Below are 27,745 nucleotides of genomic sequence, written 5' to 3'. Positions count from 1 at the left end.
ATCAAGGCCACACCGGATTGTGTATTTTGCTGCATCTTTTCCATCTTTAACTGCCTTAGAGAGCACAGCCTGGGCCTCTTCTGGGACTTGTGGCAGCACTTGCACAACCGTCTCCCAAAGGGAGTGGGAGAAACTGCCCAAAAAGCCACTGACCGCAATGCCAGGCTGGAGGAAGAAAACATTTTCTTATCAAATTAATCCAGCCTCTTGGATTCCCTATCCGGAGGGGCAGAAGGGAACGCACCCTGTGATGTAGAGGCATGCACCAACGAACTTTCTGGGGTGGGGTGTTGGCTGATTAACTTTGGGTCTCCCGCAGCTGGGCGATGGCAGCGTGCAATGGTCCCATCTACAGGAGCCGCTGTGCTAGACTTCAACCACGTGCCTAGAAGGACATCAGTTAGTGCTTCATTAAAGGGCAAAAAGGGTTCGGAGGTGGAAGCCATAGGGTGAAACACTTCAGTCAGGAGATTAGTCCTCACCTCCATGGAGGGCTTCTCCAGTCCAATGACCTTGGCTGCCTCTTGACCACCATGGCATAAGATGCCCCCTCCTCTGTAGCCACAGTTGGTGGAGAGCGCATGCCAGTATCTGGAGAAGTATCAAGTCCACTAGCTTCTCCAAGTTCCCCATACCAGTCCAATTGCTCTGCAGAGTCATCCTGGTGTTCCAAAGGGTCCATAGATCCATCCAATTCCTCTCCCGAGCCTTAAACCTCCTCAAAGTATTCAGGCAACAACACAGAACCCCTGGGTTCGGTCAGCTCCGGACTCTGTGTCGAGCGACATCGTTCCGCCTTCGTGTCATCAGGGATAAGGATGGGGCTGGTACATCGGTACCGGTGGCACAGACTTCTGGTCCGACGCCAGGGGTGGTTGCGGTGGCACAACTGGCGTCTACCCGGATCCGTGATCGGATGCATTTCATGCGTCTCAGTAATGGCCCGGTAGGCATTAATGTATGGGTACATTCACGTTAAGTGCTGTAAAAGTGCCTACGATCTTCATCTAGTGATGGACTCATCTGAAGGCAATGATGCGGACCAAACTGCATGTTAATACTGTGTGATCTGGGGTGGCGGAGAAGTATGAAGATTAAGTCTTATATTCCGTCCTCATTGGACATGTACTCCGCATCTAATGTTTTAAAAAGGATAGATCAGATGAATACAGTATCGGAAAGAAGTGGTGTCTTAACTCAGGTTCTTGCAGGCCAATACCTGTTCTTTTGTTTTTTTAAGGTCAAGCCTACCAGACAACGCAAGTTGCCTGGTTGCATAAGACCTATGGTCATTTTACCAGAAAGTTTCAGAGGGTTTAATTCCATGCATTGCTACCACTGGCTAACTTTGTCACTCCCAACTTGCTTGCTTCTTATTCTACAGCCTGCCTTGTCCATCTTGTGTTTATACATCCCTAGAGCACAGTCTCTTTACTTGCGTATTTCAACTGCTCGTGCTTAGGGAGCTTTTTTTTTGTTTCAGTACTCCATGAGTTTGAGCTGTCTCCGTCGTGCCCTTCTTCCCCCCCCCCCCCCATGCTCTGTGTTGATCTCACTTGTGTGCTCTTTTCTGGTTTTGTTCTTGTTGTACAGCATGAACATAAAGGATTGGGTGAGCCATTAGGTCTTGAAGGTGACTCATTAGCTTTGCCGATATTCACTTCCTTTTGGTGCAGTCGCACACTATCAGCCTTTGATATACACTGAGCAAAACTGCACAACATGTGCACAAAACAAAGACTTATAGCCCTGAGGTGACTGGTCACTGCAGAGAGTTGTGCAACCTGCAGGTTAAACTCTTAATCCACAATGAGGTACATTTAGCATTTGACACATCGAAGTTAAATGAACGGAGTACCATTAAGATTGTTACCTGTCACTTAAAGCTCCACTAAAATAAATCTACCAAGGACCACATAAAAACATTCTGGCACCTATGAGGCTTCTCTCGAATTTTAAGGCATAGCCTTAATGTCCACTGATTAAGAAACCAGTCTGACTGGTGTAACGAAGAAAAAGAACCATTGTGTAAGGAAATGCCTCTCTTTGTATCATCACCCCCAAAGTTTTGGACACATGCTGCTGGTTTTTCGACTGAGTACGCACGGAGGCCTGCTAACCCGACCTCAATGCCAGTGACCTGAACCTTAAACATGTATGTTTGATTGGCCTATACTCAATTGGTGTAAGTTGACTTACTTCTAAGTGCCTGGTACATGGTGCAATAGGTACCCCCAAAGACTTAAGTTAGGGCATCCCCTCAAAGCCTGCAGTACTTGTGCCACCCTGAGTGGGACCAGGTAAAAGGTGACTCCCAGTCTCCCACTGCAGACTGAAAGGGCACTATAAAAGTAACTCTTCTTTGCCACTTCAATCACTAGCAAAGCTCAAACTCAATTTTGATTGTGTAAGTTACTCCTACACATGGCTTATCGAGTCCTGAGGCAGGATGCAGCATACTAGACAAACTTTTCAACACAATCATTTTTCCCTAATTCCTAGCAATCTAGGCCAATTCATGAAGCTTTTATGCCATCAAGACTCTAAACAAATCAGGAAATTGAAATAACTTTTCCAATACCACAAGAGACTTGGGTAATGCTAAATTAAAATTAATACTGAAATGTATTTAGCTGTAGGATTAGCCATTCAAACACCTCAACAAATGAAATAAGATTAAATTGGGTACATTATTAATGTAACATTATCAGCACAGAGTGGTATAATACTGATGCCTGTTGCATTTGTGTGTGAGAGACCAAAACTAAAATAAAAGAAAGAAAAAGATTTACATGCAACTCTAATTATTACCTTGACATAAAATTAAGAGCATGAACTCGGAACATTAAAAAAAAAAAAATCAAACTGACCTGTCCATCAACGCATCTTCCAGCAACGGAGTTACAGCATATATGTAGTCCTTTCCCATTTCACCAATGTATTCAAAAAGGAAGGAGAGAGACTTCAGAACACCGTTTTGTACGTTGAGCTCAGGAACCCTGTACTCATTCATAAGGGCAGGAAGGACAGTGAAAGGAGAACATGTTTCAGCAACAATAGCAATGGCTACTGTGGTGCACACTCTGTTCTGTCTCTCTTGTACTTTTAAGTTGTTCAAAAGAGTTGCTAAAACATCATGAGGTCTGGAAAACAAAATATAAACAGTCAGCAAAGCAAACTCAAGATAAAAATTCTAAAAACATTCTACCATTGTAAAACAGTGCACAGATAACTATACATTCATTTTCGGGATGTGGGATCCTGCAAGGTTTGATCAAGAACAGTTTACTCACGGATGATGGTTAAGATTGTAATGGATACTTGACTTCATATGTAGACTCCAATCTGAAATATCAAAAAGGCTGTGTAGGAAGCTGGCTCTGCATATGGTATGCCTCTTGGTGGTAATACCGTGCACAGAGTCCGGGGGTTCCCAAACAGTGTACAGGGCTCAATGTAAAACACAAAGTGCTCTATTAGTGGTAGTGTGGGTGTGCAGCCTTAGACCTAACACACAGGAGTGTAAGACATTTATTGTACATCATTGACCAATAACGGACCAATGACTCAAAAAGGAAATCCACACCAAATTTAGAAAAATAAGCTTTTACGGCATTTTATTAGAAGACCAAGATATTCGCAATAAGGTAAGTACGTTTTTACCTAAAAACCCTTTTCACTTCGAGCAATTTCTGAACATTTAAATGTTATCCTAGGGAGGAAAGCAATAATGCGGTTTAACAGGTAAGTACAACATTTACAATTTCAGTCTTTGGGACCAAAGGTCATCAGGGGGCAAGGGTCAAGTGAGTACGAAAACTGCACCCCCAGCAACACAAGCGCAGCTGGGTGCAGAGGTCAAAATCTGAGTTCGGCCCAATAAGTTTCAATGGAGATTGGGGTGATTGGAGCCACACTGCTTGCAGTTAATTGGTTTGGTTGCAGTGGCCAGGCTCTGGGGGGTCAGAACCAGCATAGGGGAAGCCCACAAAGTAGCACCAAACATATACCACCAGCAGCACAGGGGCGGCCGGGTTCAGGGTGCCATTTCAGAGTTGGGCACTCCATGCTTTCCAATTAGGTTTCTGCTTTCAACAAACAGGCTGCAGGCGTCGCACCGGAGGTTGCAGGAGGGAGACCAATGACAGCAGAGGTAAGAAGCGATGTAGGGGGGTTGCAGGGGCACCATCGATTCAGCTCAAGGCACGGGTGCAGGGGTTCCTGTAGACGTCCGAGTCTTCTTACAAAGCCGGGCGAGGTCAGGGGGAGCCTTTGTATTCAGGCTGCAGGTATCATCGTGGAGTTCAGGTGGAGTCAGCCAACGCTGGACTTGGGGTAAGGATTGCAGGGGAATCTGTTCTGGATCAGTGGTCCACCTGGACAGGGGCCGGAGGAGTCAGTGGAGTGGGCAGGACTCGCGGTTTTGGAGGGCACAAGAGTTCATGTGGGTTTCTTGGTGACAGATCTGTTGTCCTCGGAAGTTCTGGTTCTTTATCAAAGTGCAGGTGGTTTTCCTCGGGCTCTGGAAGTCACTGGCTGCAGGACAGGCGTCTTCTTTTGCAGGGTCTTGGAAGCTGAAGACAGGCCGGTAGGGCTGGGGTCAAGTCAGTAGGCATCTTCAGGATTCGCTGCACAGCATCTTCTTTGTACCGCTGTCCGATATTTGCCATTCGGCACCTGGGTGATGACATACTTAAAAATCGGAGGTAGTAGGGTTTAATAATAAGCCATTCCAGCAAAGTGGCCTGACCACTCAAGGGTTCTCTTTACAGGCAGACGAGAAGGAAATTAGCTCTTCTTTCCTCTTTAAAATCTGCGGTTAACTAACGCATAATTTCATTATGCGGATCGATTTCGAGAGTTCTACATGCAGCTTGAACTCTAGGTAGGTGATGGTGTCATTTTAGAGGGAACAGCGTCCGAGGGAGAGGCGATTGGAAGAAGGACTGCGGAGAAAGCGAGAAGGCAAGCGAAGAAGACAGCGCGGAAGACCGGGAAAACCCTGAGGTGTGGTGTGAAGACTGGTGGACTCCTGAGGATGCGCATAAGTCGCCACAACTCAGGAGAGTTGTGGCAGAAACCGGTACGTGATTTGGGCAGAGAGAAGGAAGGGACACTCGTGGGTAAGCTTCCCGAGACCCTGAAGTTAGAACACCTTGATATTTCCCCCTTGGAATCACTATTTTCAGTGGATATAAATTCCTTTCCCCCCCCCGCACAAATCCATTTAGCGAATCCTTCACAAGGTGAAGTGGTAGCAAATGGCAACAAATTGAGCTCTCTTTTCTTTTTTGAGCAAACCCTCTGGGACCCAACCAGACCGAAGCTGAAGTGAAGAGAACTCCTACTCTGGCGGCCATCCATACATTTCTCAAGAATCTGACCAGACTGTTTTGTTTATGTGACTATTTGCCTTTAAAGACCTGCCATTTGAAAACCTTGGGACTACATACTTAATAAATCAATTCCACTATTCCCTCCATACGGCCTCCTTGCTTCCGTTTCCACCCATCCCTCCGACGGTCTTACTCCTCCCTTGAACATTCAGGAGATAACTTATGATACATTTATTATTTTGTATTTACAGTGGCCAATGAAGAAGGGAATTTCAATCCTGAAATGCATTGGGTATCTTCAATGGAATGTTCGAGGAATTTCATCACAGTGCACAAACAAGATATTCTGTTTATATTGTTCTGAGAAAGAACTTTGTTGCTTTAAACCAGAATGCATTTATATCTGTTGTCTGATTAAGAGTAACAATTATGAAAAAAAATTCTACTTCAATAAACAGTAGAATTATGACCTTAAATATTGTACAATATATAATGTGTTTGAAATTGTTCAATGAATTTCAGTGCTGTGTGTGTGTGTGTGTGTGTGTGTGTATGAACAAAGTCCAATTGATGCATGAACGGCACAGGAGGAAAAATGTGCGTAATGCCTTTCAGGAAACGGTTAACAACCGGGGACTGAAAGAGAGAAGGCTGATCTGGAAACCGTAAAAAGGCAGAGATAGCCAAAAGATAACCTTTGACAGTGCCCAGAGCAGAGCCCTGCTGGACCAAAGAAAGGACAGAAGAACCTCAGAAGGAGGGGCAGAAAGGGGATCCAGAGCCTTCGCAGTGCACCACGCCACAAACTTGTTCCACCTGCAGGCGTACACCGTTTTAGTGGAGGGACGCCTGGCTGCCAGAATGACATCACAGACTGCGGGAGGAAGATCGAAAGCTGTCAAATGTCGCCGCTCAATCGCCACGCATGGAGGTGGAGGTTGGAAAGGTTCGGGTGGAGGACCGTCCTCTGCTGCTGCGACAGATCTTCCCGAAGAGGCAGATGGGTCGGGGATCGATCGCCATGCTGAGTAGCTCGGGATACCAGTTTCTTCGTGCCCAATCCGGAGCCACAAGGATGACTTGGGCCCGGTTGCGCCGAATCTTCTTCAGCAATCGGGGCAGAAGTGGTATAGGTGGAAAGCCGTACAATAGACCGCAGCTCCACTCATGACGAAAAGAGTCGCCAAGCGAGTGCCGCCTTGGAAATTCCAACGTGCAGAACTGTTGACATTGCGCGTTCTCTTCGGTGGCAAATAGATCTAACCAAGGCTCTCCCCACTGCAGAAAGAGACCTTGCACCACGTCCGAATTAAGACGCAATTTGTGATCCATCAAGCACTGGCGGCTGAGTTCGTCCGCCCTGGCATTCAGAGAACCTGCCAGGTGTTGACCCATCAAGGTGATGCCTTGATGTTCCAGCAATGTCCAGAGGAGCAGAGCCTCCAGACAGAGTCCAGGACCCCACCCCACCATGTTTGTTGCAATACCACATGGCGGTGGTGTTGTTCGTGAACACCTGTACCACACTTTAGAGGCAAGATGCATTCAGTGCAAGTCTGATCGCCCGCAGCTCCAAAAGGTTGATATGGAGCCCGGACTCCGCCACAGACCAGAGTCCTCTGATCTCCGCCTCTCCCAAGTGGCCTCCCCATCCCAGGAGGGACGCATCCGTCACCACTGTGTGCTCCGGTTGGGGAAGGGAGAGGGCTCTGCTACTGACCCAATCGCGATTTGTGAGCCACCACTGCAATTGTCGTGCAGTGCCCTCCGAGATCTGGACATGATCGGACAGGTTGCCCTGATGCTGCGCCCACTGGAACTTCAGGTCCCACTGCAGAGCCCGCCTATGCCATCTGGCATGAGTCACCAGCAGGATGCAGGAGGCCATCAGGCCCAGAAGCCGTAGGGTCATCCTGACAAACCTGGGACAGAGGCTGAAATATCGGAATAGCAGCCTGAATATCCCGGACTCGCTGCTCGGGAGGATAAATTCGAAATCGCGTCGAATCCAGAACCGCTCCGATGAAGAGGAGCGTCTGAGAGAGACTCCGGTGCGACTTCGGCACGATGGAGAACCCCAGCAAATGCAGGAGCTCGGCCGTAGTCTGGAGGTGGGAGAAGACTGCCTGGAGCAAGCCCGCCTTCAAAAACCAGTCGTCGAGATAGGGGAAGACTGGAACCCCTGATCTGCGCAGATATGCTGTGACCACCGCCATCACTTTCGTGAACACCCGAGGGGCGCTGGTAAGGCCGAAGGGGAGCACGGCACACTGAAAATGCTCCTGGCGGCCCACCGTGAACCGCAGGTAACACCGGTGGGCCGGCAGGACGGGGATGTGAAAATATGCATCCTGCAAGTCCAACGCTACTATCCAGTCTCCAGGGTCGAGGGCAGCGAAGACCTAAGCCAGAGTTAGCATTTTGAACTTCTCCTTCAGGAGGAAGCGGTTGACATTCGGAGGTCCAAGATACCGTCGGGAGCACCTTGGTTACGGGGTTAGTTTTGGAGGCCACCGTAGTTAGATAGAGGTTGAGGACCTCAGCAGCCCACGGAGCACCATCGTGTAGGAAGCGCCCTCCTCCATTATAGGCGGGGGAGAGGCAAACCCTGGGTCAGAAGAGAGGTCGCCGGTGTACTCCAGATAGTCCACCCAGTCCTGCTCAGAGTCACACTGACAGGCAAGAGGGTCCTCGGAACACCTCTGTTGCAGGAGAAACCGGCCGCGGCGGAAGAGCCGGAGAAGGGTCAAACTGCGTCAGAAACGGCGCCAGCCGGGGCAGGGCCAGCGCCATGTCCCAATGCGGATCCCAGGCAGAACGAAACGGTCCTGGAACCGGGGCAAGGGCAGAACGAATGGCCCCCACTGCGGCGCCGGGCCGGAGCCGGCAGCGTCGGACCTCGTGGCGCTGGGGCAGGAGCAAACGGCGAAGGATCCTGTGGCACCGCAGCTGGATCTGCCGGCGGTGCCGATGGGCCAACAGGATCTGTACACGGGGCCCAAAGGCGCGCCGGCGGGAGCCCGAGGCCTAAAGAGGCAGTCCATGGTGGCAAGAAACACTTGCACCTGTTCGGGAGTCGCCAACGGATCCGGGTAAGACAGGCCATGGGACTCCCAGGCTCAAAAGGAGCCGCAGGGGCAGAACCCCTGTCCCCCTTGTTGGCATCAGAGTACCGACGGGGAGACGTCGGAGAGCGAACACGCTTCTTTTTAGGTCGTCGCTTACCGGAATCCGAGGGCAAAGACTTGGAGTCCGCGGAGCGACGACTGCTGCCCCGCGAGCAGTCCCGGGAACGGTCCCTGGACCTGGAGCGGCGTTGGGATGAGTGCCGGACCTCCAGCAGTTTCCGCTGCCGCTCCCTCAAGGCCTTCGGGGCCATAGCTCGACAGTTCCGGCAGGACCGGGAGTTATGTTCGGTCTCCAGGCAGTAGAGGCAAACATCATGGGGGTCCGCCACAGACATGTTGCGACGGCAGGCCCCACAAGACTTAAATCCAGGCATCCCTATGTTCACCAGGAGAAAAAAGGGGAGACAAAAAGTCTCAAAAGAGTAGTCAAAAAGTGACTAAGGTACATGCTCTATGCGAATCTGTGCTCTGTCTGGCGTGGAAAAAGACTGAACAGACGTCAGCGCGCATGGGTGGCACCCAAGTAGGCTCCGTGACGTCATCTCGGCGCTTACGACACCAGCGACGGACGCAGAGCCGCACAACCCCACCTACTGATGCGCAGGGGTACTGCTACAAAAACTTTCCGGATCCAGCCTGACGCCTAGGGATATTCTAAGGTAAGGAATCTATCACGAACATGTCTCTTTCAGATAAATGAATTAAAGGTGCAGCGTCAGACAATGATCTGAGAAAGTGGACTAAAAGTTGAAACGGCGTGAAAAACAAGAGTGAAGTCGTGATTTCCACATCATGTGACGAAGACAAGTTAAAATTGGTGATGTCCCATATAAAAACGACAATGTGAAACAGCAAACGATGACAAATTGATGCCCAAAACTGTCTGAAACACATGAATACAGAACCGTAAAGCAGTGACTTGTAATAGTCAAAACACACATTCTTAGGAAATGCGCCACCAAACCATAATCTGTATGTGTTAAAAGTGATGGTATCCCATGCGAAAATATAAAACAATGTAATGTAAAATAAAACCCCCAATAACCAATTAATACAAAATATCTAGACCACATGAAATCAGACCATGAAATAATGTCATCCGATAGTCAAAAACACATACATTAATATTCAGGAGATTAGTCACAAAGAAAATCATTCAAGAAAGCAATTATACTCAATTCGATCATTCATCCCTTGAGGCTGAAGGAAATGCAATTACTTTGTCCAATAAAATTCAGATCTGGCTAATGCTTCATGTGGATCAATGCCATTTAGGATTTTTTGCGCATCAGATACAGTGAAGCGCAGTTGCGCTATAGTGTCCTGCTTCCAACCAATGGGATGCTACAGTGGATTTCCCATTCTTATAACGAATGTTGCTCTTATGTTCTCCTATGCGCACTTTAACTTTCCTTTCAGTCTTTCCTATGTAAACTTTTCCGCGAGGACATTTCAGAGCATAAATGACGTTGGCTGTCACAGGTGCTAGAATGTTTCAACATAATCGGATGTACTTGTGTAGGATGAATGAACCGGCCCCCTACTATAACGTTGTTGCAATGCACACAGCTCTGAGTGCCTTTAAATTCTTTGAGTTTGGTCCGAATTTTTATTCAATAATAGTCCCTTTAGGTTACTCGAGCGCTGAACTGAGACTGTTCCTCTCTGGAAGGGTGCGGAGGCGGAAAGAAAGTGGGCAAGGTGATAGTTTGCCCAATGTGGAATGCAGTAACAACCTTTGGCAAGAAGGAAGGACTGAGTGCGAAGCACAACCTTGTCCGGATGAACAGACAGAAAAGGAGGCTTACAGGGAAGATTCTGGAGCTCACTCATGCGCCTAGCGGAGGTGATGGCAACCAGGAAAGCAGTCTTCAAAGTCAATAAACAAAGAGGACAGTTGTGCAGTGGCTCAAAGGGAGCGCACATCAAATAAGTAAGCACGAGATTCAAGTCCCACTGTGGCATCACAAAAGGACTAGGATGGAAAAGGTGAGTAATGCCTGTGAGAAATCTATTTACAACAGGGGACTTAAAAAGAGGTCCCCTGAGAAGGGCTGATCAGGGAGCCTGAGAAAAGCTGAAATTGCAGAAAGGTAGCCCTTAATAGTGCTCAGAGCAGAGCCCTGCCGGGCCAAAAAAAGAAGGAACAAAAGGACTTCTGAAAGAGGGGCCGAAAGGGGATCCAGAGCCTTTGCTATGCACCATGCCACAAATTCGTTCCACCTGCAGGCGTATACCAATTTAGTGGAGGGACGCCTGGCTGCCAGAAGGATATCACAGACTTCAGGAGGCAAGTCAAATGGAATCAACTGTTGCCGCTCAATCTCCACGCAAGGAAGTAGAGACTGGACAGATTCAGGTGGAGGACCGTCCCCTGCTGCTGCGGCAGAAGATCCTCCTGAAGAGGAAGTCTGATCGAGGGATCCACACTCCTACTGAGTAGCTCGGGATACCAAACTCTTAGAGCCCAGTCCGAAGCCACAAGAATGACTTGGGCCTGGTCTCGCCTGATCTTCAGCACTCTGGGCAGAAGTGGTATAGGCAGAAAGGTGTACAACAGACCGCAACTCCACTCGTGACGAAAAGCATCTCTGAGCGAGTGCCACCTTGGAAATTCCAATGCGCAGAACTGTTGGCATTGCACGTTCTCTTCGGTGGCGAATAGATCTAACCAAGGCTCTCCCCACTGTTGAAAGAGACCTTGGGCCACCTACGAGTTAAGACGCCATTCGTGATCCATCATGCACCTGCGGATGAGTTCTTCCAGCCTGGTGTTCAAAGAACCTGCCAAGTGATTAACCACCAAGGAAATGCCTTGACGTTCCAGCCATGTCCAGAGACGCAGAGCCTCCTGACATAAGGTCCATGACCCCACCCCGCTTTTCTTGTTGCAGTACCACATGGTGGTGGTGTCTGAACACCTGCACTACTCTCCCCTTGACAGAGGGAAGGAATGCCTTCAGTGCAAGTAGGACCGCCCGGAGCTCCAGAAGGTTGATATGGAGCCTGGACTCCGCCAGAGACCAGAGGCCTCTGATTTACGCCTCTCCCAAGTGTCCGCCCTATCCCAGGAGGGACACATGTCACCACTGTGTGCTCCGGTTGGGGAAGGGAGAGTGATTTGCCGCTGACCGAATGCTGGTTCGTGAGCCACCACTGCAACTGTTGTGCAGTGTCCTCCGAGATATGGACGTACTCGGACAGGACCCCTTGATGCTGCGTCCACTGGAAGTTCAGGTCCCACTGCAGAGCCTGCATATGCCATCTGGCATGATTGGTCAGCAGGATGCAGATGGCCATGAGGCCCAGCAGCCTCAAGGTCATCCTGATTGAAACCCAGGACAAGGGCCGAAAGATCTGAATCATAGCCCGAATGTACCGGACTCGCTGTCAAGGAGGATAAACCGGAAACTGCGCCGTGCGACTTCGGCACATTGATGGACAACCCAAGCAAATGCAGGAGGTCAGCCGCAGTCTGGAGATGTAAGAAGACTGCCTGGGGTGAGCCCACCTTCAACAGCCAGTCGTCGAGATAGGGAGGGGAGGGGGGAGGAGGGGGTACTGAAACCCCTGATCTGTGCAGAAGAGCTGTGACCACCGCCATCACTTTCGTGAACACCCGAGGGGCACTGGTAAGGTCAAAAGGGATCATGGTGAATTGGAAGTGCTCGTGGCCTACCGTGAACCGCAGGTAACGCCGGTGGGCCGACAGGACGGGGATATCAAAATAAGCGTCCTGCAAGTCCAACGCTACCATCCAGTCTTGCGGGTCTAGGGCAGACAAGACCTGAGCAAGTGTGAGCATCTTGAACTTCTCCTTCCAGAGGAAGCGATTAACGTTCCGAAGGTCTAAGATAGGATGCAGGCTCTTGTCCTTCTTTAGAACCAAGAAGTAGTGGGAGTAAGAACCACGACCTACTTCTGGTGTCGGAACACGCTCGATGGCCCCCTTAGCCAAGAGGGCCACAACTTCCTGCTGGAGAAGTGCCAAGTGATCCCCCCGACATGCAGTGGTACTGAGGTGGCATGGCTGGAGGGGTAGTCTCGAAGGGGAGGGAGTAGCCCCTTTGGACTATCTGTAAAACCCACCTCCCCGAAGTGATGGTGCGACAGTGGGGGAGGTGATGGCGAATCCTGCCGCCCACTGGCGTTTGGTGGGCCTGAAACACCAGACTAAGAAGGTTTGGAGGCAGTGGTGGCAGGAGAGGTGGTGGACTGACCCACCCGCTGGTCCCGTGAAAAACCTCGGCGGGTCCCGCGGCTGCGCTGAGATTACTGCTGCGCAGGCCGGTGGCTTTGAAACGAAACGTGTTTAGGCGCCCCTTCCTTGGCCACGAAAGGGGCGAAAAGCAGAAGCCAAATGCGTGCGCATGGCCGAAAGGCCCAAGGACTTGGCCATTGCCCGCGAGTCCTTAAAACGCTCCAACGCACTTCCTGCCTAGTTGCCAAAAAGGCGAGAGAGACATCAAAAGGCATGTCCATCAGTGCATTCTGGACATCCCCAGAAAAGCCAGTTGACTTCAGTCAGGCGTTAAGGCGTAGCGCCACTGTCGTGGAAATCACTCTGCCCAGCGAGTAGGCGGTGTCAAGGCCACAACGAATCATGAACTTGGCTGCGTCTCTCCCTTCCGCAATAGCTTGGGAAAGCACCGTCCGGGCCTCCTCCGGACACTGAGGCAGCACTTGCGCCACCGCGTCCCACAGAGTGGGAATAACGGCCCAAGAGGATGCGGTGTTCACAGACCGCAACCGCAGAATAGAAAATCTTCTTCCCAAACTGCTCCAGCTTTTTGCGATTTCCTGTTCGGAAGGGAATGCGCTCGGGGATGCAGAGGCTTGGACAACCAAGCTCTCAGGTGTAGGGTGTTGGGTTGAGGAAAATGGGGTCACCCGGGGCAGGGCGATGGCTTTGGAACACCTTCCTATCCACAGGAGTGCCTGTGTTGGGCCTGGACCAGGTGCCTAAAAGAACGTCTGAAAGTGCGTCATTAATGGGCAGCAGCGGCTCCGCAGAGAAAGACGCCGGCCAAAGCACTTCTGTCAGGAGGTTAGTCCCGACGGCCACCGTAGGGAGCTCGAGGTGGAGTGCCCTCGCTGCCCTATGCAACACCACTGAATAAGTACCACCCTCCTACGTAGCAATGGCAGAAGGAGACAGTGTGCTAGGTTCTGGAGAAAAATCCAGTCCAACTGCGTCCTCCAAATCCTCTTCCCAGTCCGGGACAAACTCGCATTGGGCTGCGAGAGAGTCATCTGACCCCTCCCAGTCCTCCGTAACTTGCTGGCCAGGCAGGAAGGAGGAGGAGGAGGATGGAGACAGGGATAGAAATTACCCATCGGCCCGGCACCGTCTCTATGTCGGGGTGGAAGCCGGGGACGGCATCGGCCGGGGAGTCAGCCGGCGGCAGCGTATACGTCGATGTTAGCAGATGTCGTACGAGGCCAACCGACATCGGCTGGGATCCATGCATGGATCCATGGGGGTCTCGCGACGCAGAGGTCGGAGCCGGCGACTACGTCGGGGCCGGCGATGGAGAGGCGAGGACCCCCAGTCAGGCCTGCGGGCCCTGAAGGCGTGCCGACAGGGCAAAGAGGCGGGCCATGGCTGACAAATTCCTGCAGCTATGCCGGAGTCGCCGATGGACCCATGAAGGGCGGGTAGGCCATCGGCAACTGAGTAGGCTCCGTCGGAGCCGCTGGGGTGGCACCACTTGCACCCTCAGCCATGTCCCACGACAGGCTAGGGGAAAGCGAAGAGCAACATCACTTCTTCGACTTCCTGTGCTTCGCCTTACCTGACTCCGGGTGCAAAGACTTCTAACGATGATGGTGGCTCCGCAACCGGTCTCTTGACCCCCACAGTACCGGAACCTTGAACGGCGCAGAGCCGGCTCCCGGGCCTCAAGCAACTTTTGGGACCGCTCCCGCAAAGGTTTCGGAGCCATGGCCCGGCAGTAGAAACACTCGCAGTGCGGGTCAGTCCCAGACATCGTGCGGGGAAAGGCCTCGCATGACTTGAAACCGGGCATACCTATACACCAGGAGTCAGACTCAAAAGAACAGAGATAAAAGTCCCAAAACACTCAGTCAAAAATTGACTGGGGGTACCGCTCTCTTCGGATCTGCGCTTGCTGGTGCGGAAAAATAAATAACTGACAGCGCGCGAGGGCAGCGTCCAAGTAGCTGCCGCGACGTCATACCTGCAAGCATGACGCCTACGACTGTTGTGGAGCCGCACAATGACGTGCAGGGGTACTGCTGACGAAAACTTTACGGACGCCTGGGGGTAATTCGGAGGTAAGAAATCTATCACCAACGTGTCTCTTTCAGATACTCTTTGTCTAGCCTTCAGCAGTATTTGATCAGGTTATCCCCTTAGTTTGTACTGTTCACTGAATTTACTAATGGTGGTATCAGTCTCTTCTGGATCAGAAGAACAAGTTACTTACCTTCGGTAACGGTTTTTCTGGTGGATACAGTATCTGCCTGTGGATTCCTCACCTTGTGAATATCCCCTGCACCAGCAACATTCGGAAACTTTTGTAGCAGTCCACGCCGATGAGGTCGAAGACGACATCACAGAGACACAGCTCCGCTCGCGACTCCGCTGACTTCACCGGCTCCATAAGAAGACCTAGTCGGCGTGATGACTGTCAGTTCCGCCCTTTTTTCTGTGCCTTCGAGGCACACGGACGGACTGACAGCAATATATACACTGTATACACAGTGCATAATATACAAATCAACACAGTGTGGAGAATAAAAAGGAAGGCAAAAGAAACACAATGCCTTCGACAGTTACAAATACATTTTGAAACACCATCATTAAAATTGTAGGTATACAAGGGCGGACAACGGGGAGGCGGGCGGGTCAGAGAGGAATCCACAGGCAGATACTGTATCCAACAGAAAAAGCGTTACCGAAGGTAAGTAACTTGTTCTTCTGATGGATACATCTGCCAGTGGATTCCTCACCTTGTGAAAAGATTCCCACAGCAGTCCCACTCCTGGAGGAGGGTGTCCACCCTTCTATACCAGAAAGTCCTGAAGGACGGAACAAGCAAAATGTCCGTCCCTCCTCACCTCGGAATCCAAGTAGTAATGCTTTGTGAAAGTGTGGAGGGAGGCCCAAGTTGCCGCCCTACAAATGTCCTCCACAGGAACACCTCTCGACAAATCAGAAGTGGAAGACTTCGCTCTAGTACAATGAGCCCTTAAACCCTCTGGAGGTTCCTTACCCGCCAAAGAGTAGCATATCTTGATGGACAAGACAATCCATCTGGAAAGGGTGCGCTTCTGCACCACTCTGCCTTTCCTGCAGCCAATAAAGCCCACGAAGAGCTGGGCTTCAACTCGAAAGTCTTTTGTCCTGTCAAAGTAGAAGCTCACCGCCCTCTTGGGGTCCAAGTGGTGAAGTCTTTCCTCCTCCTTGGAAGGGTGAGGGGGAGGATAGAAGGTAGGGAGGGTAATGGACTGCCCCAGATGAAAAGGAGTTACCACTTTAGGCAGAAAAGCAGTCCTGGTCCTGAGTACCATTCTTTCAGCATGAATGGTCAAGAACGGGGGTTTTGAACTCAGAGCTTGAAGCTCACTTACCCTCCTTGCCGAGGTGATCGCAATGAGAAGGCAAATGCTACTTACCAGTATGCATCTGTTCTTGGCATGTAGAGCTGCAGATCTACACACTTGTGCATAGATCGCCATCTGGTGTTGGGCCCGGATGTTTGCAGTTTGTTTTTCCTCTTGGAAAGTCTTTGGAAGTCACGAGGTCGGTGACTCGTCCTTTGGATCGTATTGCGCATGGGCTTCGGCTCCATCCTCAGATTGTTTTTCGCCAGCAGGGAAAGATGGAGCGTAGTAATAACAGTGAAGAGGCCCATGTGTGTGTTATCTAAATAAGATAAACTGGAACAGATAAAGGTAGCCGGGGAGGCGGGTGTAGATCTGCAGCTCTACATGTCAAGAACAGATGCATACTGGTAAGTTGCATATTCCGTTCGAGGCATACGAGCTGCAGATTACACACTTGTGCATAGATAATATAGCAGTACCCATCCTTAGCGGCGGCCACCCGTATCTGTTGCAGTGGTTTGAAATAATGTTTTGAGTACAGCCTGGCCCACACTAACCTGTTGCTTAGTTTGCACATCTACACAATAGTGTTTAGTGAAAGTGTGCGGTGTTGACCATGTAGCTGCTTTGCAGATATTATCTAATGGGATGTTTTCTAGAAAAGCCATTGAAGCCCGTATTTTACATGTAGAATGGGCTTTAGGGGGAACGGATAGCGTTCGTTTTGCTTTGTGTTAGCAAATCTGAATGCATTTGACAATCCACCTAGCAATCCCCGACTTTGAGATGGGGTTGCCCTTGTGTGGTGGAGAGAAAGAGACGAACATTTATTTGGTCTTACGGAAAGGTTGTGTTCGCTCGATTTAGTAGAGTAAGGCTGGTTTGACATCTAGTGTGTGGAGAGCTCTTTCTGCAACGGTCTGTGGTTGCAGAGAAGAATACTGGTAGTTCTACAGATTGTTTAGGTGCAAGGGAGAAATCTTTAGGGAGGAATTTTGGGTTGGTACGGAGAACAACTTTGTTATGGTGCATTTGTAGAACAGGTTCTTGAATGGTAAATGCTTGTATCCAACTGACCCTTCTGAGGGAAGTGATGGCTACGAGAAAAGCGGTTTTCCACGTTAAAAATTGGAGTTCACATTTGTGTAGTGGTTCGAAGGGAGGCCCCATTAGTCTGGTGAGAACGATATTTAGGTTCCACACAGGTGAGGGTGGCAATCTGGGGGAAATTATTCTTTTAAGGTCTTCCATGAAGGCTTTAATGGCAGGTACTCTAAATAGTGATAGATGTTGCCTGTTTTGTAGGTAAGCTGCTATGGCTGCGAGGTGCAGGCGAATGGACGTATAGGCTAGGTTGCACCATTGTAGGTGGAGTAAGGAGCCTATGATGTGTTGAATGGAGACGTCTAAGGCATTGACGGTGTTGTGGTGACAATAGACAACAAAACGTTTCCACTTGGCGGCGTAGCACGTCCTTGACGTTCAAACAGTCAGGGGGACGATCTAGATAACCGAATTCTAGGATTTAGGGAGCCAGATCGCAAGGTTGAGCTGAGCAGGGTCCGGGTGTCTGATCTCTCCATGGTTCTGGGTTAAGAAGTGTGGAGAGAGGCGTAATTTTTGGTGCAGTACTACAGATAGTTCCAGCAGTGTGGTGTACCACGGTTGTCTGGCCCATGTTGGAGCTACTAGGATTAGTGTGAGGGAGTGTTGCTGTAGCTTGCGCACCAGTAGTAGAATGAGTGGGAGAGGCGGAAAAGCGTATGCAAATCTGCCTGACCAGTTCATCCATATCGCATTTCCTTTGGACAATGGGTGTGGATATCTGGCGACGAAGCTTGGGCATTTGGTGTTTTCGTGGGTGGCGAAGAGGTCTATCTGTGGATGCCCCCATTTGGCAAACCCTGGCCACATGTCAGCCCCTGGTAAATGGTACCCTAAGTACCCAGCGCTTTGTGAGCAAGGAGGGCCTCTAAGAGCTGCAGCACTCCTTCTGCCACCCTTAGAGGCCCTGTACACACACACACACACACACACACACACACACACACACACACACACACACACACACACACACACACACACACACACACACACACACACACACACACACACACACACGTGTTACCATCCTTGTGGGGACTATGTGTGAACACCTGCCTTGTGGGGACTAACCTTTCCCAATCTTTTAAAAACATACCAATGACAGAAAAATGTTAAGAAAAAATTCATTATATAGGATCCTGCTTCAAATCTGCAAATATATTGCTATTTAATCGCGTGCACAGAACCATCTTTGTGGGGACTTGAACATGTGTTACCATCCTTGTGGGGACTTACTCAATAATTATCATTTCTGAATGAATACATTCACAAACAGATGGCTAAATGTTGTTTTTCTTTGCTTCATGATAGTGTCAACATATGTGAATGCTTCTTTGTGTTCAAGGAGCATCCAGCAAATGATTTTAATGATAATGCATTTCTCAGTAGAAAAATATAGTGTATAAGGTCCACGTAAAGGGATTTACAGATATCTAGTCTTTTGCTGAGTTCTCACAAGCATTGAGGGATAAGAAAACAATGAATAGTTAAATTCCAGTAAAGGCCAAAAAGCATGCAGTGTGGTCAGATGGGAACACCAAGTTGAGATTACCCTTTTGTTTTTGCATCTACTTCATCATTACCTTGGAATAGCTGTACAATAATAGTCCCCCAAGATATGGTGTGCAAAATGTTCTAGAGCTGACAGAGGTAGTGTGTTATAGTCATTTTCAAGCCCCCACAGAGATAGTGCATGATTATATTGATGCCCTGGTCTCTCTCATTATAGTCATGCTCGAATCATCCAAAAGATAGTGTCTGAATATTATAGTCATGTCCAGGTTCCTAGAGATATAGTATTTACTTATAATCGGTCTCAAATTCCCATAGAGAAAGAGTGTGATTATATTCATATTCAAGTTCCCCTCAGTGATAGTGTATAGTTGTAGTTATGTTCAAGTCTTCAGAGAGTGGGTGGTTACAATCATATTCAAGTCCCCATATAAAAAGTGTTATGATAGTCATGTTCAACTCACTAAATAAAGCGAGTTGTGATAGAAAGATTCAGGTTCCTGGAGAAATTGTGTATTATATTAGTCATGCTCAGATTCCATCACAAATGGTGATTATAGTGATGATGAGGTGGAGTCACAGATATACGTGTGATTATAGTAATGCTCAAGTCCTGCAGAGGTATTGTGGGATTGTAGTGAAGCACAGGTCCCCACAGAGATAGTGTGTGATAGCACTCATGCTTATTTCCCCACAATGAATAGTGTGCCAAGGATTATATTTGATGTCCAGGTCGCCACAGAGATAGTGTGTGATTATAGCATTACCACTGTCCCTAAAGAGATAGTGTGTGATTTCCAGGTCCCCACAGAGGTAGTGTGTGATTATAGGGATGTCCAGGTCCCCACAGAGATAGTGTGTGATTATACTATTATCATGGTCATTAAAGAGAATGTGTGTTATTATAGACATGCCCAGGTTCTTGCAGAGATGGTGTGTGAATAAAGACATTCCCAGGTCTCCACGGAGATAGTGTGTGATTAAAGATATACCCAGGTCCTCACAGAGACAGTGTGTGAATATAGGGATGTCCAGGTCCCCACAGAGATAGTGTGTGATTATTGACATGTCCAGGTCCCCACAGAGATAGTGTGTTATTATAGATATGTCCATGTCCCCAAAGAGATGGTGTTTAACTATAGTATTACTATGGTCGTCAAAGAGAAGGTGTGTGATTATAGACATGCCCAGGTTCCCGCAGAGATAGTGTGTGATTAAAGACTTGCCCAGGTTCCCGCAGAGCTAGTGTGTGATTAAAGACTTCCCCCAGATCCCAACGGAGATAGAGTGTGATCAAAGATAGACCCAGGACCTCACACAGATAGTGTGTGGTTACAATCATTTTCAGGTCCCCATATAAAAAGTATTATGATAGTCATGCTCAACTCACTTGATAAAGCGGGTTATGATAGAAAGATTCAGGTTTCTGGAGAAATTGTGTATTATATTAGTCATGCTCAGATTCCTGCCAAAATGGTCTGCGATTATAGTGATGCTGAGGTGGAGTCACAGATGTGTGTGATTATAGTCATGCTCAAGTCCTGCAGAGGTATTGTGGGATTATAGTGAAGCACAGGTCCCCACAGAGATAGTGTGTGATAGCACTCATGTTTATTTCCCCACAATGAATAGTGTGCCATGGATTATATTTGATGTCCAGGTCCCCGTAGAGGTAGTGTGTGATTATAGCATTACCACTGTCCCTAAAGAGATAGTGTGTGATTATAGGAATGTCCAGGTCCCCACAGAGATAGTGTGTGATTACAGACATGCCGCGGTCCCCACAGAGATAGTGTGTGATTATACACATGCCCAGGTCCCCACAGAGATGGTGTGTGACTATACTATTATCATGGTCATTAAAGAGAATGTGTGTGATGATAGACATGCCAGGGTTCTTGCAGAGATGGTGTGTGATTAAAGACATGCCCAGGTCCCCACGGAGATAGTGTGTGATTTAAGATATACCCAGGTCCTCACAGAGACAGTGTGAGATTATAGGTATGTCCAGGTCCCCACAGAGATAGTGTGTGATTATAGACATGCCCTGGTCCCCACAAGATATTGTGTGATTATACACATGCCCAGGCAGTAGTGGCCCATCGTGGGAGTGCTAACGGGTGCTGACGTGGGGCGGGGCAAGGTGGGGGTAGTAAAGTATGGATTACGGACGTTTAGAGGTAAGTAAACATATAAATAAATAAAACGAATTTTGTTGCACGTGCTGCATCGCCAAATGCGATGCGGCGCGTGCAACAAAATTTGTTTTATTTTTTATGTTTACTTACCTCTAAAAGTCCGTACTCCATACTTACCGCCCACCCTGCCCCTCCCCCGCCCCATATCAGCGCCCGTTAGCACTCCCACAACGGGCCCCTACTGTGCCCAGGTTCCCACAGAGATAGTGTGTGATTATATGTCCATGTCCCCACAGAGATGGTGTTTAACTATAGTATTACCATGGTCGTCAAAGAGAAGGTGTGTGCTTATAGACATGCCCAGGTTCCCGCAGAGATAGTGTGCGATTAAAGACATGCCCCGGTCCCATGGAGATAGAGTGTGATCAAAGATATACCCAGGTCCTCTCAGAGATAGTGTGTGGTTACAATCATTTTCAGGTCCCCATATAAAAAGTGTTATTATAGTCATGCTCAACTCCCTATATAAAGAGGGTTATGATAGATATATTCAGGTTCCTCGAGAAATGGTGTTTTATATAAGTAATGCTCAGATCTCTGCAAAAATGATCTGTGATTATAGTGAGTCACAGATAGTGTGTGATTATAGTCATGCTCAAGTCCTGCAGAGATATTGTGGGATTATAGCGAAGCACAGGTCCCCACAGAGATAGTGTGTGATAGCACTCATATTTAATTTCCCACAAAGACAGTGTGTAATGGATTATAATGATGTCCTGGTCCCCAGAGATAGTGTGTGCTTATAGCATTACCACTGTCCCCAAAGAGATAGTGCGTGATTATTAACATGCTCAGGTCCCCACAGAGATAGTGTGTGATTATAGAGATGTCCAGGTCCCCACAGAGATGGTGTGTGACTATAGTATTACCATGGTCGTCAAAGAGAATGTGTGTGAATATAGATATGTCCAAGATCCCACAGAAATAGTGTGTGATTATAAACATGCCCCGGTCCCCACAGAGATAGTGTGTGATTATACACATGCCTAGGTTCCCACAGATATAGTGTGTGATTATAGGGATGTACAAGCCCCCACAGAGATAGAATGTGATTATAGACATGTCAAGGTCCCCACAGAGAAAGTGTGTTATTATGGACAACCCCAGGTCCCCACAGAGATAGTGTGTGATTATAGGGATGCACAGATCCCCGCAGAGATAGTGTGTGATTGTAGGTGTGCACAGAGAGATTACACAGACAGTGTGCGATTATAGTTATGCTCAAGTCTCCACAGTGATGTGTGTAATGATAGGGATGTTGAAGAACCCACACGGATCATATTGGTCTGGCGGCTTATTAAACGAATGAATCTTCCTGACTGATACGTACGTGTTTGACCTCTCTCTTAGGATTCTCGTGTTTCCACTTAGCCTTTCATACTTGCAAGGTTCATACAATAAGTACCATTTACTTGAATATCAATAAACATATGGTAGTCAGCACCAAGATATCCATAGGTGTGATTGTGTACTTTATATATACACATGAGATGATGTGATGTGATAATAGTGGTACTTAAGCAACCACCAGAGATAGACTGGAACTATCCCATATCTATCAATGCCAATTCAAGCACAGCATTTACTGATTTAAACTGTGTACCTCCAGGAAGGTCCACACTTCCTTAAAACTCAAAGTATCTGAATTCTCATTCTCTTTTCTAGCTGCCATATTATGAAATCTAGTCTCCATCAGGACGATAAAACTGTATTTCTGATTGCAATAAACTCCCCATCCTGATTCATTCCGACCCTTTAAGGATTATTCCAATTGAGAAATAGATTTAAGAACTACCACATCTTTATAATTTCTGTCTCTATAATTCAAGAATGTGATGGTCCTCTCCTCGTGAAGCTCTTGTTTCTCTCAAAGAATTTCTTCTAACTGCTCTTGGGGCTCTTTCTAGCTACCCAGACTCACACTCAACAAGTATGTATATATGTTCATAAACCTTGTTTAACAAACTTAAAATATTTAATGTGTTTGGAACCATGAAATCTGTAAGTGGGTTTCCAGAATGGGGTGCCCTGTCCTTTGTGCAAGAGTAGAAAAACGTCACATTGGCAGTGCTACATCCGCCTTTTTATGGTAAAAGACACATTCTCAAAATGTGCCCCGGTGAAACATGGGAAACTTTCACAAAGTTGAAACATCCATTTGAGAACCAACCTTTTATATTTGGAGTGTAGAATAGAAATTATCAAACCAGGCTTGTGCTTTTTGTACCAGAGTAGAGAAAGGTAGTTTGGCCGCGTGGTGCAACAGACTTCTTCATGGAAAAAGGCACCTTCTCAGAAGTGCCCAAGTCAACTACAACAGACATTCTCAGTGTGTAAGGTCTTGTTTGAAGGGCAAATCATATACAAGAGTCTTACAAATTGTTTTCCTAAACTGAACTTGTATGCTCCTTGTGTAAGTGTACAGAAAGTTACTTTGGCTGATGTACAGCTGTCTTTTTCATTGGAATATAAACCTCAGAATACTCCTACTTTAGTTATAGGAGTCTTTTGCAATGTTAACAAAAACATTTTTGAGGGGTGAGGCCAAATGTTGTACATCGGGGTGTGTGGGGTATACAACTAGTTTTCCTAAAAGTGGCTGGTAAATCCTTTGTTCAGGAAAAGAGAAACATGATTTGATAGTCATGCACTAGCTGTTTTTGTGCAAAAAGAATCCTTAAAATGTGCCCATGTTAAAGATAGGAGTCCTTCACAAAGTTGAAAAACATGTTTTCAGCAGTGTGTATTTTGTACATAGTCTTAAACACACATTTTTCAGTTAGGTTTGTGATTTCTTTTTACCGGAGTAGAGAAATTCACTTATAGTTGTATAACTATACTTTTTATGTGAAAAGGGACATTTTCAAAATGGGCGCATGTTAAATCTGGTCAATGAAACACATATTGATTCCAAAATATGTGACATAAACATGCTGTCAAAAATATCACCTCTGTAAAAATATAGTGGGACAGAATATCAAAAGTAAGAATACAGGTTTTATCATACCATTATACAATACTGTTATGAAGAAAGTTGTAATTAATATTATATTTGTAATAAACACTGATTTTAATTGAATATGTATATACTAATAATATTAGTATAACTGTTTTTTTTTAATATCGTTTGTAATTTTCGTTGAGTAATGTAAGATTTTAATGTAATTAGTAGTTTGTAATTTAGTAGCGGTTATTTAGTTTGTAGGGTAATCTGGTGGTAAGTTAAATACATTTTAAATAATTGCTTTTTAATGTTAAGTAATATAAGGTAAATTAAATACTTAATTGGTTCTTATGTAAATGTTTACATTTTTTAATTGTTCTTTCATATATTTGGGTTTAATTTTGGATTTATAATTTACATTTTGTATAGTAGGATTAGTCATCCATAATTTAGTAGAATGTTGTATGGTTTCGTAGGGGAATAGAGTGAGATATTATTTAAATTAAAATAGTTTTCTTTGTTTTATGTTATATAAATATTTAATTTATAAATCATTATATAATTATTTCCTTGATTATTTAATATGTAAAATTGTCGTTTTACTTTATAAGAAATATGTAATAATATTAATAAACAAGTCCATATTGTATCTATCATTTATTATTTTTATATCTTTCTTTTATGTTAATTGTATTCTTGTTTTATTTATATTTCAATTTATCTTTTTGGTGTTTGCTGTATTTGTTCAGTGGTGGCAAAATAAGTGAATTCTATGTATGTTTATTTCAATATTTCATTTATTTATACATTTATTTTGTATATTTATAATACATTTTGCATCTTATTTAAATTTGACAAATATATATTTTTTAGTTTAAATATGGTTAATCATGTTATGTTTTTAAATATATATTTCCCCTCCCTAAATCCAAAACCTTCCCTACGTTTGCCTAGACCAGAGTGGGAATAGTAATTCCAACCCTTCTGAAGTCCAATACTTTCCGTACTGTTGCTTAGATTGGAGTGGTAAACGTAGCCTCTCTGAAGTCCAAAATATTTTCTTGGGTTGCTTAAATATGAGTGGGAATACTAAATTCAACCTCTCCGAAATCCACACATTTCTTTACTGTTGCTTAGATCGGAGTTCGAAGTCCAATATTTTCAATGGGTTTGTTTATGTTGAGTAGGAATAATAAATGTAACACCTTTCAAGCGAAACACTTTTCATACTTTTATTTGAATTTGAGTTGGCTAATTTATTTTTGCTGTTTCTTTGACTTGCTGTTACATGTTTTACATTATATATCTCTTTCTATGTTTGTTATTGTTTAAATAATCTATTTTTGTATGAAATGTATATTTGTGTTATTTTTATTTATGTACCTAATTCTGTTACGTTTTTAATGTTTTCTACAATTATTTTCATTAGTGTTAATATTATTCATGTACCTGAAAAATTTTGCACTACTTAAAAAAACGTTCAGTTCACCCTAAACTTCTATAGAATATATAGAAATGTCTAAAGAAATCTCCATCTATTACCAGTTAAATAAAGTGGTAATAGATAGTGAACATGAATAAAACCTAATACTTACCTATAAGTAACACCCTAACCTAGAATGCAGTGAAACACAGACTGCAGAAACCAGCAAAACTATAATAAAAACTACATGACTGCTTTTTACCTTTGGTAAACACAGAAATTAGCAAATCACATATGCACTTCAAAGCCCCTGTACTGTTGTATTCCGTGAACATACCACGGTATAACGCGGCACAATATATAAGTAAATTTTTTTAAAGTTATAAGCTTAGCGCTATATACACAATTTACACTATTCCAATTTGTCAGTCTATTATACACCACTACACTGTATGCTAATCCTCTATACACCACTCCACTGTACTCCACCCCACTCCACTCTAGGCCGCTACCAAAAATGAACATTTACACATTAAAATGTATATTCCTGCCACGTGACATTTACATTCATTCACACACTTTCACACTACGTCTGTTCCAATTAACACACTCCACTCTGACACCTCACTTTACACCACTCCACTCTACACTATTCCAGTCTACACCATTCCACTTTATATCAGATCATTATACACCACTACACTGTACGCTAATCCTCTGTATGCCACTCTTCTAAACTCCACCTCACTCCACTCTAGGCCACTCCATGCTACTCTGCTCTTTATGCTATTATACTATACACCCCATTATTCTATTATACTCCAATCTATGCCACTTTACTGTACCCCCTCCACTGGACACCTCTCCATTGTCTGTCATTCCCCTGTATGCTACTCCACTCTGACAGTACATTCTATCATGCTACTCTATGCCATTCCACACTGTGCTACTTCATGGTACATCACTCTACGCTATTCTACTAGATGCCACGGCACTCAACTATACTCAACAGCACTATACCCCCCTCCACTATGCCACAATCCACTGTATACTACTACACTGTACAACACTACATTGTACGCCACCTCACTGTATGTCACTACACTCTAAGCTACTACAGTCTAAGCTATTCCACTGTATGAACCTGTACTCTATGCTATTCCACTATATGCCACTCCACTGTACATCACTGGACTTAATGCCTCTAAGCAAAACACTACTCCACTGTACGGCACTCCACTCTATGCTACTTCACTATACTCAACAGTAGTCTACGCTATTCCACTCTTCCACACTCCAGTGTATACTATTCTGCTGTATGCCATTCCACTGCACGCCACTCTATGCTACTCGACTTTATGCCACTACACTGTACCTCACCCCACTCTATGCAAGTCCACTCTACACTACTCGACTGTACGCCTTGCCACTCTATGCCACTCCACTCTACGCTATTCCAGTCTACGCCACTACACTGTATGTGGGTCTACTCAATCATACTTCAGTGTACGCTAATGCACTGTATGGCATTCCAATATATGCTATTTCAATGTATGCCACTACACTGTACAACACTCCAATCTATGGCACTCCACTGTACGCAAACCCACTCTACACTATTCCACTGTATGCAACTCCACTGTACCACTCTCCACTGTATGCCATCCCACCCTATACCACTCCACTCCACTATATGCCACTCTACATATACGCTGTTCCTTTGTACATCAGTCCACTATATGCCACTCTGCTGTCTGCCACTCTACCCCACTTCACTGTTTGCCACTCCACGCCACTATGCTCTATGCCACTTTAGTGTACCTCATTCCACTCTACTCCACTCTACGACACTATACTGTACAAAAGTATACTTTACAACACTATCCTCCACTGTTCTGTACCACACTCCATTTAATGAAACACAGGTTAAAGATAAGATATAGTTAGGAGAACTTGATTTTTTTGCACACAAACCAAACAAACTACACAAACATTAGAAATTCTAAAGTTAGAGTTATAACTTCAATTTGTAATTTGCGCACCACGTTCCAATTACTATACATCATAGTTATAACTCGCATTTATACTTACGCACCAACTTCAAATTTCTAGAAGTCATGCACTCTGTCTTGTCACCTCATTCAGACTAATGCACAAAAAAAGCCCTGAACACCACATGCATACTCAATGCCAGTACCATGTACTGGACTTTACAATGGAACTTTACATGATAGGGATTAGTAAACTGAGCGCTCTCTGAATCAAAAAAAGGTCTGGATACACTATAGTGAAAAATATGGCATGTGCCACCACTGCTTTATGTGATGCACCCATGACAGGGACAGTAGTCCGCTGTTTATGAGGCCAAGCGCCTCTTCAGAGGGCAGAATATGTTCCTCATATTATCAGGCACAGGCCTAAGCCTCTGCCATGACACCAGGACCAGAAGACAAGTCAGGATACCAGTTTCTTCTTCAACTGGGCACTCAGGCAGGAGATATCACCTGTGCACGATTCAAGGGGCCTTC

At 46.1% G+C, this 27,745-nt stretch overlaps 1 protein-coding gene across 2 annotated transcripts in view; it reads right to left on the bottom strand.

The window, feature by feature from the left end:
- The window catches only part of SF3B1 (splicing factor 3b subunit 1), a 339,385-nt gene that overhangs the window by 57,818 nt on the left and 253,822 nt on the right, over window positions 1–27,745 (bottom strand). For both annotated transcript variants that reach the window (XM_085648748.1, XM_085648749.1), the window contains one exon: window positions 2,871–3,143. In XM_085648748.1, the coding sequence (XP_085504874.1) occupies window positions 2,871–3,143 (273 nt within the window). The remainder of the gene's footprint in view (window positions 1–2,870; window positions 3,144–27,745) is intronic.

This window comes from Triturus cristatus, chromosome 3_2 (genome assembly GCF_964204655.1).
Source record: "Triturus cristatus chromosome 3_2, aTriCri1.1, whole genome shotgun sequence".
Classification (NCBI taxonomy): Eukaryota; Metazoa; Chordata; class Amphibia; order Caudata; family Salamandridae; genus Triturus; species Triturus cristatus.
Note: the sequence above shows the minus strand (reverse complement) of the source record. Positions and strands in the feature narration are given on the sequence as shown.